This window comes from Gallus gallus, chromosome 4 (genome assembly GCF_016699485.2).
Source record: "Gallus gallus isolate bGalGal1 chromosome 4, bGalGal1.mat.broiler.GRCg7b, whole genome shotgun sequence".
Taxonomy (NCBI): Eukaryota; Metazoa; Chordata; class Aves; order Galliformes; family Phasianidae; genus Gallus; species Gallus gallus.
In genome coordinates this window covers 34380856-34396467 of record NC_052535.1, presented here as the reverse complement: position 1 = coordinate 34396467, position 15612 = coordinate 34380856, and the positions used below count along the sequence as shown (strand labels likewise).

Genomic DNA, 15612 nt, shown 5'->3' with positions numbered 1-15612 from the left:
TTTCTAATCCAGTCTGACTGCTCATGATTAATGTTTTGAAGCTACTCTCAAGCACACTGGGAGCTGTCTATTTACTTGGTTTTTGACAAATGAAATCTCAGACTTATGAAATATATTCAGTGTCATTTAATAGAAAGGACCCCTGAGAGAGATATTTTACCTTCCTAGAAATTTAAGCCTGGGGATAATATTTCTTCCTTTTGCTATAAAGGTTTCATTTAAAAGAAGTTTTACATTATTCAGACTGTGTCAAAGCTTATATTACAGTTTATGCTGGCATTTAAGATCTCCATCATGATGTAATGCAGTCGTTTCTCTGATTCCTTTGCCTGCTCTCGCTTGTGATTAATTTGGCCTGATAGGCGTAATGATGGCATCAATCTTTAGGTAAAGGTGTATCAAGAAATAAAATAGACTAATAATTTTGTGTGTTTGTATCACCTTTCAAGAAATTGGTAGGATCTATTGGCCTCTGCTGTGGTATTTTGAAACTCTAAGCCAAACTAAGAGGCAGAAAATCAGAGAATAAAGAAAACAGGGAAGGTAAACATGAGATGTGGCATAAAAATCTCTCTTCAAAAATGCAGGGGAAAAGGAAGGTAGTACTGTACTTCCTTACTTGAGACAGTCAGTGGATTTGCTGGTTGTAAAGCAGAAGGATCATGTAAAACTGAGGGTCTGGTCAGTACAGCAAGAGGGGGAAGTTGAATGTGAGCAGTCGCACTGGTGCAAAGATAGCTAGTTCTAGACTCATATACAAAATGATGGCATCCTTGCTCTGATCTTGAAATCTATGCAAATGCCATCTCAGTGTTCAGCAATATTGCAAAATCAAATAAAGGGTTAGGAGCTACTATGAAAAGAAAGCAGAACTCGTTCTGCTGCTGACTATAGGTGCTGTGTGCTGTGAGCAGTTTTGCCCGTCTCAAAATGGAAGGGGAAGTACTTTGGGCTCAGGAGTGTCTGACGTGAAAATAGTTGAGAGGCAGCATGAGAAGGAGTACTGACACATGCTTTCCCTATCCTTACTGTTTTCTGATAGAGACTTCTTGGCCAGGTCCTGTAGGGTTCTTCTTAAGGGGCAGGGAAGATCAAAGAAAAAAAGAATGGGTAAAAAGAGAGAGAAATGAGAGAACTTAACTGAATCTATTGAAGCCATGTTTCACAAGATGGGATGCTTGTGGTTCTGCACTTGAGCCTTGAGCACCAGTAAGAGCTTAGACCTTGATAGAGACTTTTAGCACTGAATCTTCAAGAATACTTCTCCTAAACCCTTTGGAACTTTCTCAGAGATCTATTTTTGCTTGAACAGAAACATTTGATCTTGCTGTCCCTGCAGGATGTCACCCCTCATGTAAAACCTGCAGAGGCAGGGGTCCTCTTTCCTGCTCCTCCTGCAACACCAGTCTGGTTCTGTCCCACACCAGCATGTGCGTTCCAGTCTGTTCTCCGGGATACTACAAGGATCAGAGCCAGACCTGCAAACGTGAGTGTCTCCCTCCAAGCCATCTGTGCTTTCCACAGTGTTTTCACTGACATGTCTTTTTTTTTGCTTCTTCATTTACTGTTCCTATTGCCAGGAGAAGGAAGGTTTCAAGTGCCTAAAAATGTGATGCGAATTGACAGCAGTGATTAGCTGCCTTAGAAACAGAGCCTACAGCATGGTTTGAATTTGAACTGTTGCAGTTTTGTTATTGGCTTCAAAGACAGGAGGATTTGGGGTCCCATCGTAAAAATCTGCAGGAGAGCTTGTGTAGGCTTTCTTGTTAAGTTGTCTAAGTGGTACGTAGAGAAGGGGCCAAACATGCAGGTAGACTGTGTGCTTTGTGGAAACTTGTCAAGTTTAGAAGAGTTTTATCAGTTCTTACTTAGACCGCTCCCACTCCCCACTGCCAGTGTCTGCTATGGAAGCTGTACTACAACCTGAGCATTTCTGCCACATTTTTCTTACATGTGAAACCTCAGTAGAACAAAGTACAGCTTTGAGGCAATCCCCGGCTGACTTAGTAGAGCTGTGATATTTTTGCCTCCTGATTATTTGATATAATTGATCTGGTGTTAAGTCCAGTAATATTTCATTCTACTCATGCTATCTCTTGTGAATCTCCCAGGGCCTCTCTTTCCTTTTATTATTCTATGTTTACTTTGACCTTGACATCAGTTGAGTTATTCCTCACATAATTATTGGACTTGATGTTCCAAAATGCCAAAAGTATGGCCCAGAGACGTTAAAAAAATATATATTAAAACCCTCACTTGAACTGACCCACTATAATACGCAAACCTAAAAATGAATGAGTGTTTAAGGGACTTGGTTGCTCTGAACCTGAACATTCCGATTTGTTCCCTGTATTACCCTGATTTAAATTACCCTGATTTATAATAGAATAACTCTGTTGCGCTGCAGTAAATTTAGGTATCAGTGTCATCCCATCTAGATGCAATTTCTTTACTGATGAGGTCCAATAGGAAGAAGCTGATATGTTTGACAGCTTTACTTGCCTTTTGTTGAAATACATGGCTCTCTTGAAACTATCATTTCCAACTTACCAGTGAAAATGGAGATGCCTTGCATGAGTTCAAAGAAATAACTGGAAGAGTTTGTACCATTTTTTAGTTGACATAAAAAGGCTCTTCAGTAATAATAATAAAAATAAAAAAAAAAAGGAAAGGAATAAAAAAAAAGAGGAATAAAAAAAGCATCATGGGATTCTCACTGTCCTGGCTGGTTTCCTAAAAACTCTACTAGGCGTTCATGTTCTTTCCTGCAGCATGGATTTCTTTATTGCTAACTACACCAGAATGCCCTTTTCTACTGAAAATCTACATACTTAGCCCCTTCCGTTAGGACATCTTGGTAGAAGTGGAATGTTTTTGAGGACTGTGCCCTTCCTGAATGTGGTTCAGTAGCTCAAATGCAAATAGATTTTTGCACACAAGGTCAGCTACAATGTGCCATTTCTAATCTCTTCATTTACAAATGGCTTTTTGAGAAGTATATGTATTCACCGTGGCAGGAGACTCAAGGCAAAGTGTGTTGGTGCACTGGATTTTTTTCATTCCAAGTGTCACTTGTGCCTTTTCAAGTGAAGTACTGCTTATAAGCCATGTAGATATCAACTGTCTCAGGCTGCTGGAAAACTACCACTCGGAGGTAATGCAAGTTGTTTAATCAGAGGTTGGCAGTTAGGCAGAGGAAATTTGGTCTCTCTTCAAAGTCTATTTTAGTCCCCATGCACTTTTGAGGAACTCATGTTGGTATTAAGTTCAGAGGGGTGCTGAGTGCATACATGTGCGTTCATGAGATGCTTTGAAGCATCTGTCCAAAGAACAGTGCAAAGCTTTGAAAGTTATTTCTGGATTTAGTAAAAAAGCAGTTACAGAGTTGTGATGATACAACTAACAGACAGAATTGCTTTCAGATACACTTTTACTTACTTTTCTGGCATACCTTCTTGGGAAACCTAATTTCTATAGATTTTGACCTTGTTGCATATTTTGCTGTACTTTTAATAGTTGTCTTTTCATAGCACTTTACAAATAGTAATTATTCCATGTATTATTCCTAAGTTAGGTGAAATGGAACTGGCACCAGAGCACCTGAAAATAGTTACTAGGTTCTTTAGTTAAGTATTTTGTTGGACATTCATCTGCACCTCAACAACACAGAGACTTTTGGTGACATTTTTGAGATGAGATAAAACAAGTACTAATTTTGAAGGACACTGGGTCTCGTTTTGAGAAGAGCAATGTCATTATTTTCACATTTACTTCTGTATTTGGAAACTTTGTTGATTGTAAAAATCCAATTTGATTTAAAAGCAAATGAAAATGGATTTCTACATGTTTACACTGAGGACATCAAAGGACTGAGCTGAAGTAATCTGAATCTCTTGACTTTTGGTCCTAGACTCAGTAAATCTCTGATTACCTTTTCTTCCTGTCATCTTTACTTGCACCCTGGAACTCCAAAATTTTAAACTATGCAAATGAAAAGAAGAAGCAACAAGTGAAATTTAATAGGTCTTTGGTCCCACCAGGGCTAAAAAACTGGATTCTAGCAATCCATTATGATCCCTACATTTGTGCATTTGTGAGTTAAGTCTGGAATTGTGTGAGGCACATTTTGCATAGAAGAGACCATGAAAGACAGAGAGAGGGAAGACAGTTATTTGGGGGTTTGAATTCGAGTTTATTGTTTTATTCTGACCTTCCCAGAGGAGAGGACGAAGCAGCATGAGATTCTGTAAGGAGACATTACAGTCTTTTTCAAATGGAAGAAGGCTTTTTGCATTTTTAAGGCTGTGAGAAGGAACATAAGAAGGAAGAATTCTGAAGTCTCCTCTGGGGTCTCCAAAAGAAGTCCTCGAGTAGAGAGACTGCAGGTTTAATATCGTTTTTACTTGCACAGTTGGCTGGTGCATCGGTAATTAGAGTAATTTTCTTTGTCTTTGGTTTTCCACAGCTTGCAACAGCCAGTGCCTGAACTGTGAATCAGCTACAGGCTGTATGTCTTGCAGAGATCCAGCTAAGGTCCTGTTATTTGGAGAATGCCAGTATGAGAGCTGTGCTCAGCAGTATTATCTGGATTTTTCAACCAAGACTTGCAAAGGTGAAAATGCGATGCTGATTTAAAGAAAAAAAAATGCAAGTTGCTTGACTAATAACCTGTTATACTGCAGCATGATCTGTATGAGTAGCCTGCTTTAAAGTATATGTAGAGGGAGGGAAGTTGTTCACTGACAGATAACTCATGAGATTTTTACACTTCTCCTCTTTTTCAGCAGTCATCTGTCATATTCTTCAGCCTTTCAGTGAAAAACAAGATTATTGCAAATCCTTCTCTAGTAAATGATTTAGTAAGTGAGCCAGCAAACTTTTTAAGGGTCAGGGCCTGGAATTGATTTAGTCATGGGTCAGCTGAATAATGAGGAAGCTTAGCAATGTAAATCTGTTTTAGAGTACTTATAGGGCCTTGTGTACTTACCAGCTTCTTTCTGTCTTATTAAATACTGCACCACTGGCTGACTGCAAAAAATGAATTTGGAGTGATTTAAAAGACACATAGCTTGAAGGATTTCCAAAACTTCCAAGGAGAATGTTCCATAGTGGCGATCAGTGAAGTGAAGATAACATGGCCTTATTGTGTGCTACCACCACCGTGTGATGTTATAATACAAATGAGTGCTTAGTGTTCATTTCTGACTAGCTCTCTCAATTACCTGAACTAAGTAGCATCGTCCCTTTAACACCACAGTTGTTCAGAGGGGTAGCATTAACTAGGGTTGAATGTGTTGTAACGGGGCAGGATGCTTTTGCTGGCTTTGCCTTGGACATGCTGTGTGGGCTCATTTCAGTGAGTTTCCCCTCTACTCTCCTTGTCTGTTTGTCTCATCAGCTAAATGCATCTGTCATTAATGACTGATAAAGACCCTTTCAGTGCCACCAAGGTGCAAACAGTAGCATTAGCAGCCTGAGTAGCCCTTTGGCACAGGTGCATGGTTGAGACTCTGTTACAGAGACCAAAGGGAAGAGACTGCAGGGGCATCTGAAGACGGATTTGATTCTGTCTGGATCTGGAGGCTTTCTGGTTTCCAGACGCGTATTTGGACAGTGAGGGACAACAGTTGCATTTTCTTTTGGTCACAGTCATTTGAAAAGATGAGATGGATGAAGCAGGGTGGATAATTGTGAGCAACAAACACATTGTTTGCAGAGGAGGAGCACTTATACTCATGGGTTAAAGTCAGGCTTTATGGGCAGGGAATCTATGCCAGTGATAGCAGGTCTGAATTACAGAATGACAAAATTGTAGGGGTTGGAAAGGACCTCTGGAAATCGAGTCCAACCCCCCTGCTAATGCTGAACAAGAGGTGAGTCTGCACAAATTTGACATAGCTGGGACATGTTAGGTCCAAGAGGGGAAGAAGAAATACATAGCCTGTCTAGTAAGTTATTCAGTACTAATCATGGTAGGGGTTTATTTATTTGTTTTTAGCGTATCTTTAACAGTTTTTATTTTACCATGTTTACTGTGCTAAGCTATTAATGTATACAGTGAGCTATTCACCCTAGAGAGGGCTCTGGACGTTTTTTCTTCCAGAGTGTGACTGGAGCTGCAATGCTTGTAAAGGCCCTCTGAGGACCGATTGCCTGCAGTGTATGGAGGGTAGTGTACTCCACAAAGGAGCTTGTGTGGAACAGTGCCCCACAGCTTTCTACAAGGAGTCAGACATGTGCCAGAGTGAGTTCTTGAGTGTTACCACTTTAACACTTCTACCAGTGGGTTGCCCTGTTGCCTCCAGCTGAGGCACACAGAAGATGTGCTCACGCATCGGATCTCTCACTGCTGTCCACCGCTTGCATGCCATGGAGCTGTGGTGCTTGGGGACTTTACAGCATAGTGTGGGAAGCAGTCTGAAGTGGTACTGAATTCACTCTTTGCATGTGGTTTTTAGGGTGTGATCAACATTGCCTTCAGTGTCACCAAGCAAATGAGTGCAGCCTTTGTGAAGCCCCATTTTTCCTCTTGGACACTCAGTGCGTTTATAAGTGTGGGAAGGGATATTATGCAGACCACGCACAGCGAAAATGCATAGGTAAGCAAAGTGAGCGTGATGTGGTGGAGAGGAACCAAGGTTGTAGGTGTGTTCTGTGTACTGTGCAAGGCTGAAGTGAAGAGGAAGCACTTTAATGCTGTCTTAACTCACTGTTGAGATAATGCAGTCAACCTGAGTATTAAATTACAGGCTGCATCTGCATTTAAATATATCTAAAGCACAAGTAATGAGATTCAGTGTAGATTCTCTGTCCATAGAAACTCAGTATTAAAAACACATTGTTAAAAAGATTTCAGTTGTATTTGTGGGTTAGGAAGCTGTGTAGGACTTTAATATATATTTGGAGTACTTTTATTCAAATTGATGCAACAGTTACTTAAAAACATGTTTCTTCCACGTGGAAGATTGTGTCAGGTTCTCTGTAGTCAGTGCAAAATGCTGGTCAAATGAGGAAGGATCTTCTCAACAGCTACTTTATCTAAGCAATTAGTCCATTGCGTTTGATTTTGTCAAGTAGATAAGACAGTAATAGCAGTGATGTTTCTATCCTGACCTGGGGGACAGCTCTGCACATCAGCATCCGCACTGTTTTAACTGTGTCTCAGTAGGGTTGTGTTTTCTGTCTAATGCAGCTTGTCCTCACGGGTGCTTGGAGTGTGACAGTGACGGCCTTTGCCACCTCTGTGATGGCAACACCTTTCTGAAAAACAAGATTTGCGTTTCTGCCTGTGGACAGGGATTCTATGGCAATAAGTGGACCAGAGAGTGTGAAGGTGAGTGCCTCTCCTTATGAGGCATCTAAGCTGGCAGGGTTCTAGCAGGTTTCATAGAATCATAGAATCATAGAATGGCTTGGGTTGGAAGGGACCTCGAGGATCACCAAGCTCCCCCTGCCACATTCAGGGCTGCCAGCCTCCATATCTAATACTAGACCAGGCTGCCCAAGGCCCCATCCAACCTGGCCTTGAACACCTCCAGGTGACAGGGCATCCACAACCTCTCTGGGCAGCCTGTTGCAGCACCTCACCACTTTCTCTGTAAAGAATTTCCCCCTGATATCCAACCTAAATCTTCCCTCCTTCAACTTAAAACCATTTCCCCTTGTCCTGCTGTTATCTACCCTTGTGAAGAGTTGAGATTTTAAGGCCAGAAGTAATGTTCATTCAGTGGCATTTTTGGGACTCAGTTTTGTGCTGTTTTGTGGTGGCTGTTAAAAGCTGGCAGCTATTTTTTTCCAACATTTTACTTCATAAACTGCGCAGGTGCATAATTTTCTTAGTGTTGTCTTTACTTAGAACATAGATTCAGGAACACTTCTTTCTCTTTTTTTGTGTTTTTTTCTTTTTTTTTTTTTTTTTTAGTCAGCAGGCATCCTTCAAGCTTCCGTGTAAACAGTACCCTCACAGTAGGGATTGGTGGGGTAAAGCCTCTAGACCTCTCCTTACTGGATGTGCGTGATCTGGATGGTGACACAGGACAGCTCTTGTTCCATATTGACAGCGCTCCCTCCAATGGCAGGCTAGTGATGGTGGTGAATGGGAAAGAAGTGCAGCTGAGCAAAGGTGACCACTTCAGCTTCAAGGATGTGAAGGAGAATAGAGTCCGCTTTGTGCACAGCAGAGAGAAATCCAGGTATAACTGCATGGATACTTTTTCTAAGCTCTTGCCTTAAGAAAATTTATATATCTTGAAAACAGGTATTCCTTTGTCTGATGGAAACATTCTTAAAGTGAAGCACGCTTCCCACTGCTACTACATACACTTTCATTGTATCTTTGAGATACTGTGCCATAGTGGAAATGGTGGTCCGAAACTTCCCTTTATGATGTAAGGGTTAATGGTAGTCTATATGCCAGAACTCTGGTGCAGGATTCCATCTTAAACATAACATAGTCTCCTGTGGGTGTAGAACTGGTATATTATGCTGGTTCTTACAACGTTTCCCTGAAACTCTCAGGAAGATGCTCAAATGTTACTGATTTGCTCTGCAGCATAGCCTGCGTTCAGTCGTCATGACTTTGTCTGCAACATGAGCCCTGTTAGTGTTCTGGGACAATTAGCAGCTATTAGCATCTGGCAGTGCTCACACTGCAAGCAGGTTGCAAGGAGGCAGATTTCTCTTGCTGCCAGGCAGTGAGCCAGTCATCCTGCCAAATTTCACACTTGATTTACATCACCATAAAGCCTTGGCCCAGACTGATACCCACAGAGTTGCTCTAAATTTCTGCCTGTAGATATTAGGGTGTTCTTTGATCATTGGTTTCAATAAGATTTTCTGGGTGTCCTTCTGATGCTAAGGGTTAGCTCGTGTTCACCAAAGTTAAAGCAGCATCATGAGTTTCAGTATCATGCTGTTTTTCTGCCTGGTAGTAACAATGAAACATGAAGATTTTGTCATGAGAAACCTTATGTACAAAGCTCTTGGTGGCATTATTGAAAAATAAATAAGAAACAAAAATGCTCACGAGTGGGAGCTTCTGTTTCAAAGCTGTACTACTGACATTTTTCTTTAGCTGAGAATAGCTGACATTTAGAATCAGTACTTAATCCTGGAGCACCATCCTTTGTGGGTAACATTAATTAAAGGGAAATGAGGGTATATTATTTAATAGTTAAAGTTATTTATTACACGTTGAGACTTCTGTTACTCTTCAGGAAAAAGTTCCATAAAACCAGAATTGCAAAACCTTTATCTAAAGCATCGCTTGCTAGGTTAATTATTTTTGCTGAATACATAATATTTTAAAATACAAATGATATATTTACTGAGTCCTGTGAGATTACTTCACTTATATTACCTTGTATTTTGGCTTGTTGGGAACTTCTTTAGGAAAGGACAGCTTTCCTTGAGGGTCAGCAATCAACAGTTCTCCCATCCTGAGGTGATCAACATTCAAGCATTTTCAACACAGGTAATGTAACAAAGCTTGGAAACAACCTCGGTTTTTTAACGTTTGGAGCCCTGGTTTCTTGCAGTGATAACAAAGGACCTGGGCAATACTCAAGCTGGTGTTCTGCTTAGGCAGGTGAGGCTCAACTCTCATTTCGTTGGGAGGCAGCCAGAATCATCTGGAAGAACTGGACTTGGGTAAAGTGACTGAATAAGCTGGCCCATCTAATTTTGCTTGTAGAGGGATTGTAGCTATGCAGTCATAGAACCATTATAAGTGAGGGCTAAGGAGTCCCTACCATCTGAATTATTCTTTGGATCAGCAGATGGTCTACTTCAGTCTCTTACTGCAGGGTAATTGAATGATGATTGATTCTTATGGTAGGGATGCCTCGACAGTCAGTAGCTTTTACTTAAATGTTCTGTTCTAGGACAGCTGGGAATTAAATGAACACAAGCTATTTACAGTGTCCCTCTTAAACTGCTCTCCATTTCCAGTCAAGTTGATGGTGCTGTTAAGTGTCCACATCTCTATTGTTATTTAAAATCTGTAGCATCATACTGTGGGAGGGCATCACCCAAGAGATACTAAACAGGAAATACCTTCATGAATCATTTTCTAAAGGTAGGCTCCCTAAGAGGCAAGACATGAAGAGGTGTGCAAGATGCAAATCGTGAGGGCATGATATTGCAGAATGCGGCACATGTGCTGGAGCTGCCCAGGCTTAGCTCCTTGCTGACTGCTGATTGTGGTGGAAGTATGTTCAACATGGACTGGGCTCACTTGGTGGAGTGGGACCCATGCTTCCAAGATGACTGCAGCCTGCACTGAACTCTTTTTGTAGAAAAACTGCCAAATTGGAAGCTTGTCAAATGGCTGTGCTTGAACTGAAGTTGTTGTGGCTACTTGACCTATTCTTCAGTATGAAAAGTGCAAATGGTATTCATCAACTCTTAAGGTCCATTTACACCTTCAGTGAGGCATTAAGTGGCTTGTTAAAACTGTAACTGGAAATCATCCTTTGTCTCTTAGTGCACATTACTTGCTTACAAGCCTGACTCAAGCATCCATCCTAACAATGATTAATTTAAGAAATGTATCTCTTCTAATCATTGCCATCCTGGGTGGATTTGTGTCTGGAAGGTGCTATTCTGTGCTTCATGCTGGTTGTATTAGGAATGTAACCAACAGCCCAAAAGTATGGTGAGCTGCTTACTTGATCACTACATCCTGTACTCTGTATGTGTGTGTGTCCTATTTAATGTATTTAATGTTCTTTAGAAATTATCCTAAGGAATCTTAGTTAGGCATTAGATATATAATTGCACTGTGTTGCTTTTAGTCACACTCCTTGTTAGTCATTCAGTAACTTCTGAATTGTTCTAATTTGACTTGTAGTGTAAGAAAAGCCATGGATTTTGATTCTATTCTATGTATATTGATTCTGTCCAGTGCTGAAATCTTTTCTTAGTCTAATCTCGTATGCCTCAGTAGGACATCCACTTAAGTAACAGCTCCAGTCACTGCCCCAGAATACCTAAGTGAGGTTTAATAATAGGAATTTTGCCTGTCGATGGTTAATAACCCTCATAAGTTGTACACAGGTGAGATGGCAGCAGTTAGCTCTGATGAACGTTCCCGGGTCTTTGACTTTGTCTCTACAGGATCGCCCACCTCCTGAGGCAAGGCATTACTGATGGCAGATGATGTTTATTGTGATCAATAGAGACTGCAGTTTTGAATATTGTTGATGGTGAAGAGCTAGAGAACTAATTTGAATCAGCGGGAATGTAGACTCTAGCTGGTCTTCTTTCTAGCATGCTGCGAGTCTGTGAGCAATCCTCAAAGCAAAATAAGTAATGGTGCTGATAACACCCAGTTTAGCTGTCTTTGAGGTGGGCATAGTTCAAGACAAGTAAAAGCATGTCCTTCAGTGTTAGCTGATGAACTTATTTCTGCTTAGAAGTATTAATTCAAGCTTCTGTCTCTCAGTTTGGCTCACCATCAGAATTCTTCCTTTCTTCCCTCTCTGGAGCTTGTTTTAGACAGATAGCCTACGTATGCAGGTTGTGGGGGTCCTATTTTCAAGCATCAGAAACATATCTAAGTTATGAAAGCTGTAGACTCTACACGGGGAAAATGTGGTATATCTCCATCCCCACCCCAGCTCGGAACTTGCTGTTCACATACATGAATCTTAAGCATCTGAAGTGTCTGTGTTCCAGGTGGGCCTGCTGACGTACATCTGAAATGTAGCCCTTCCAAAATAGTTGAGGTCCACATTTCCATTTGAATTTCCATGGATGTTATTAAAGTTAAGTTGTGTCCCTTGTTTCTTTTCCGTGCAGACTGCAAGGGAATGCAGACTCTGGCTGATAACTAAATTGCTTTCTGTGTAAATGTCCTGAGTATTTTGCCTTGCTAAGCTTGCTGTGGCGTGAGAATCCTATTTTAATATAATTAAATCAGTCTAAACTGCAGGATATTATTAGGTCTTCCCACTGGGGGGGAGAAACAGAGTGATCCTCTGCTGCTGAGATATAGCAGGCTTCCAGAGATGGAGCAAACTAACTTCCTTAACCCCACATTTTTCTTTCCAGACTCGGTTAAATCACTAAGGTTTAGCAAACAGCTAAGAGCTGCTTTTGTGTTTCAGGCCCCCTATCTGCTGAGAAATGAGGCCCTCCTTGTCCGCAGAGGGGAAATTGGAACTATAACAGACCTGTTGCTTGATGTGAGAGATGGTGACAATCCTCAGGATGTCATGTTGATGGTTTTAGAGCCTCCACGTCATGGTCAGCTGATGAAACCTCCCAGGGACTCAGCTTCTTCAGTCTACATGTTCCACCTCGATGACCTTGCTGGTGGACTGCTACGTTACGCTCACGATGGCTCTGACACCCAGGATGATGCAATTCTTCTGCAAGTGAACGATGGATACCACTTCCAGAACATCCTGTTCCACATTAAGATCGCTCCCAAGGTACTTGCTGTGACATAAACCCTTGTAGGCAAATTAGAAATCTGGAGAAATACTGCTAGATTCCCGAGGTGTTACTAATACTGTGTCAGGCCATGGTCAGAGGCAGGAGAAAGGAGTGGGTTGATTAATGTTTGCATGAATTCTTGGTTTGCTGTGAGAATGGCTCAGTTCAGGTTGTGCAGCTGCAAAAAATTAAGTTTTGTATTTCAGAGATTTAAAAATTTAAGTATATGTTCTGAAGTTGCAAGTGAGAGTTTTGCCCTGATAAGGGTGATAGGTTGGAGAACGAGTGGATGGAAAGAGGGCTGGTGAGATGGTCAAACTGCTCCCTGGGCTGAAGCAGGGGGAACAATGAAGGTGCTACTTGGCTGATAGAGGGTGTATCTTGAGTACTTTGGTATCTCCCAAGGTCACACTCCATTGAAATCTTTCATCTGATGCTTCTGTATGGTACATTCCCAAATGATGGGGCACGGAGGCCTATATTCAGTAATCATGAATCAGTATTTAAATTTTTGTTTCTTACTTTTATTGCAGTTTGTAGTTATAAAAACAGCTATTTGTCTTCTGTATCTGGGCACAGAAGTGGCACACTGTATTAAATTTTACAGGGCTTACAGCAGTAAAACAGTGGTGCTTCATCTGTCTGTTTTTGGAGCAGCTAACCCCAGCCAACGAAAGCATTTGTGTGGTGGAGTCTTGAAATAAAAAGAAAGGTGCTGAAGTACTTGCAAGCTTTTCAATTCTGGTATTGAGCTACTGTAATAAAACAGATGGGGAAAAACAACAACAACAACAACAAAGAACTGAGCACTTCCTTATTCCTTAGTCAGTGTGGAACAGTAATAAGAAAAGTCCACTTTTCACAGTCTTCTTTATGTATGGATCTGAGTATTACATAATCTTTGTGTGCTTCCACTCCGTAAAAGGGAGTTAAGAGGAAATGCTATTACCCTTCCTTTGCCCTCTCCTCTGCTGTATTAGATGTCTTTTGCAGCTCTTTGGGCATGAAAATCTTCAGGAGAGTTTACAAGCCCTACTTATGCCTATGTGTAGTTAGCGCTAGGAAAGAGTGATCCCATTTGGACCCCGAGGGTGCTCCTAAATCTGAAATGTAGTAATTAATGGTAATTAGTGACATGATCCACCTGCAAATCAAAAAGGTTTGCTTACGAGGCTGATACTGAGTTTTTAGAGTCACAGAGTAAGGGCAGTCTCACCTATGGTTTCTTTACCCTCATGTGGCCCTGAGCAGTCAAGATCAGAGGGACTATTAGATACTTGGACACCAGTCTGTTGTTTGTAACTTTGTTTTTTCATTTCCAATTGATTTAGCAGGTTCTTGTTGTAAGTGCCAGTGAGGGTGAATTGCTGGGTTACGGTTTCTCTCATTAGCCAATTTTATGCTCCCTTGTCTCTCATTATCTTTCCACATCTCTGTGTGCAGTGCTTGACTACAGAGGGGAATGAAGGTGGTGACAGAGGTGAGAGTGGAACAGCTTTTAGTATGAGGGTAGAGCTGGCAGACACCCAGCTTCTGCCTCATCCTAATTACCATCTTTGTGAAGTAGCCTTGGGAGCTGAATTGGATGCAGGGTTTCTTTCTGAAAATATATTGTTGAGACATGCCTGCAGAGACCCTTTTTTCTTTCCTTGATTTACATCTAGAGATTGCTGAAGAGCCTGGTAGGACCCTGGCTGGAGGAGTGGGAGTTTGAGGGGTGGTTTTTAAACCAAGCTACTTGTCAAAGTACATGAAGCTTATTATAATGTATTGCTGGATGGTTTTATTCAGTAAGTCCTGGTGTGAAAGAACATCTCTAGGTTTCCTATTCAATAGGCTCAGACAGTATAATTTTCAGACATTAATCCACTGTGGTGAAAGTGAGAAAACATAAAAGGATGACATAACCTTCTAAGTATTATGAATTAGAGGGTTGTGTCTGTTCACAACGGGTGCCTAGTCTTCTGCAAGGTGTTCGGGTTTTTTTTTAGTCCCTTTGGTTGCTAACAGCTTTCTTTTCGCCATTTATCCCTGTGGAAACACTTCATTTGACCTACTGCAGTCCGAATAGCCAGCCTCTGTTCTGAGAGCTCTTAATAATGATTTGCTCTGCTGTATGTTTCTGTTGATGTTCTTTAACAATTACGGCTTCTGTGAAGTTAATTTGAGGCCTGCGGGTACTCCATTTCTGGCAGAGAACCACCAGTGGTGCTCCCGTAGGGAATAGTGAGCCTGTGTCCTAGAAAATGTGATTGCAGGCTGTGTACTGTAAGTCAGATGAGGTCAGACCAGCTCACATGTGATGTGCCTATTTCTGATGGGGTATGGATGCCTTTTCTTCCTAAGAGGCTGGCATGAATGGAGGAAAAGGACAAGAGAGAGTTGTTTCTGGAGTGTGTGTTAGGTCATGTTGAATGGGCAGGTTGTTTCCATTCACTTCATAAAACCTGGGGTCTTCACAATGTGCAAGATCTGCTAAATCTCAGCTGCTTCTGCAGTTGCACTGCTAATTGCAGTCATTGCCAGCTGCAGTGGGTTAATGTGCATGTCTGCAAAGTCTGAACTCAAAGACTTGAGTAGTCCTTGGACCATTCGAAGAGATTCAGGTAGGCAGTCTGTAACTCATTCACAGGGTGCTGCATCTTGCCCTCCGTGCAGGCAGATAGCATGGATCAGGAAGGATGTTGGCCTCCGCAGGCTCTCTGAAAATGCTTTTCCTGAGCAGTGAGTTTATTCATACTTTTAATTAATTGTGTGCTAAGGCACCAGCAAAAAAAAAGTCTGGCTTATTTCCAGTTGTTTTCTATAAAGATAAAGCAGCCGTTATGCTGCAAAGCTGTTGACCTGATACAATTCAATATCATGTGGCATTTAAAAATTAATCCTTCAAAGTAAGCACACACTGAATGGGTGAAAGATGCTTGGCAGACAAATGTCAAAATGGAGCTGTGAAATCATCCTTTAATGTTGTTATTTTTCAGATAACTTTTTTAACCCTTTTGAGTGTCTCCATTGCAGTTTTGGAAGAAAAAAAAATAGTGAATTTTTTTGGAAGAAAAAAAATAGTGAGTGATCATTCTTTGGGTCACACATTATTATGTGGGACAGTAATGAGGAGGAAGATGATCACTTAAATGAAGCTGTCAGATTTTGACTGATTATGCAGTTCAGCGC

General features: G+C 41.3%; 1 protein-coding gene across 3 annotated transcripts in view; it reads left to right on the top strand.

The window, feature by feature from the left end:
- FRAS1 (Fraser extracellular matrix complex subunit 1) overlaps positions 1–15612 on the top strand; it is a 164037-nt gene that overhangs the window by 99766 nt on the left and 48659 nt on the right. For 2 of the 3 annotated variants that reach the window (XM_420470.8, XM_015276618.4), the window contains exons 21-28: positions 1340–1486; positions 4466–4612; positions 6104–6244; positions 6459–6599; positions 7193–7333; positions 7922–8192; positions 9391–9472; positions 12108–12434. In XM_420470.8, the coding sequence (XP_420470.5) occupies positions 1340–1486; positions 4466–4612; positions 6104–6244; positions 6459–6599; positions 7193–7333; positions 7922–8192; positions 9391–9472; positions 12108–12434 (1397 nt within the window). The remainder of the gene's footprint in view (positions 1–1339; positions 1487–4465; positions 4613–6103; positions 6245–6458; positions 6600–7192; positions 7334–7921; positions 8193–9390; positions 9473–12107; positions 12435–15612) is intronic. The other variant, XM_025150292.3, reaches the window with a different exon arrangement.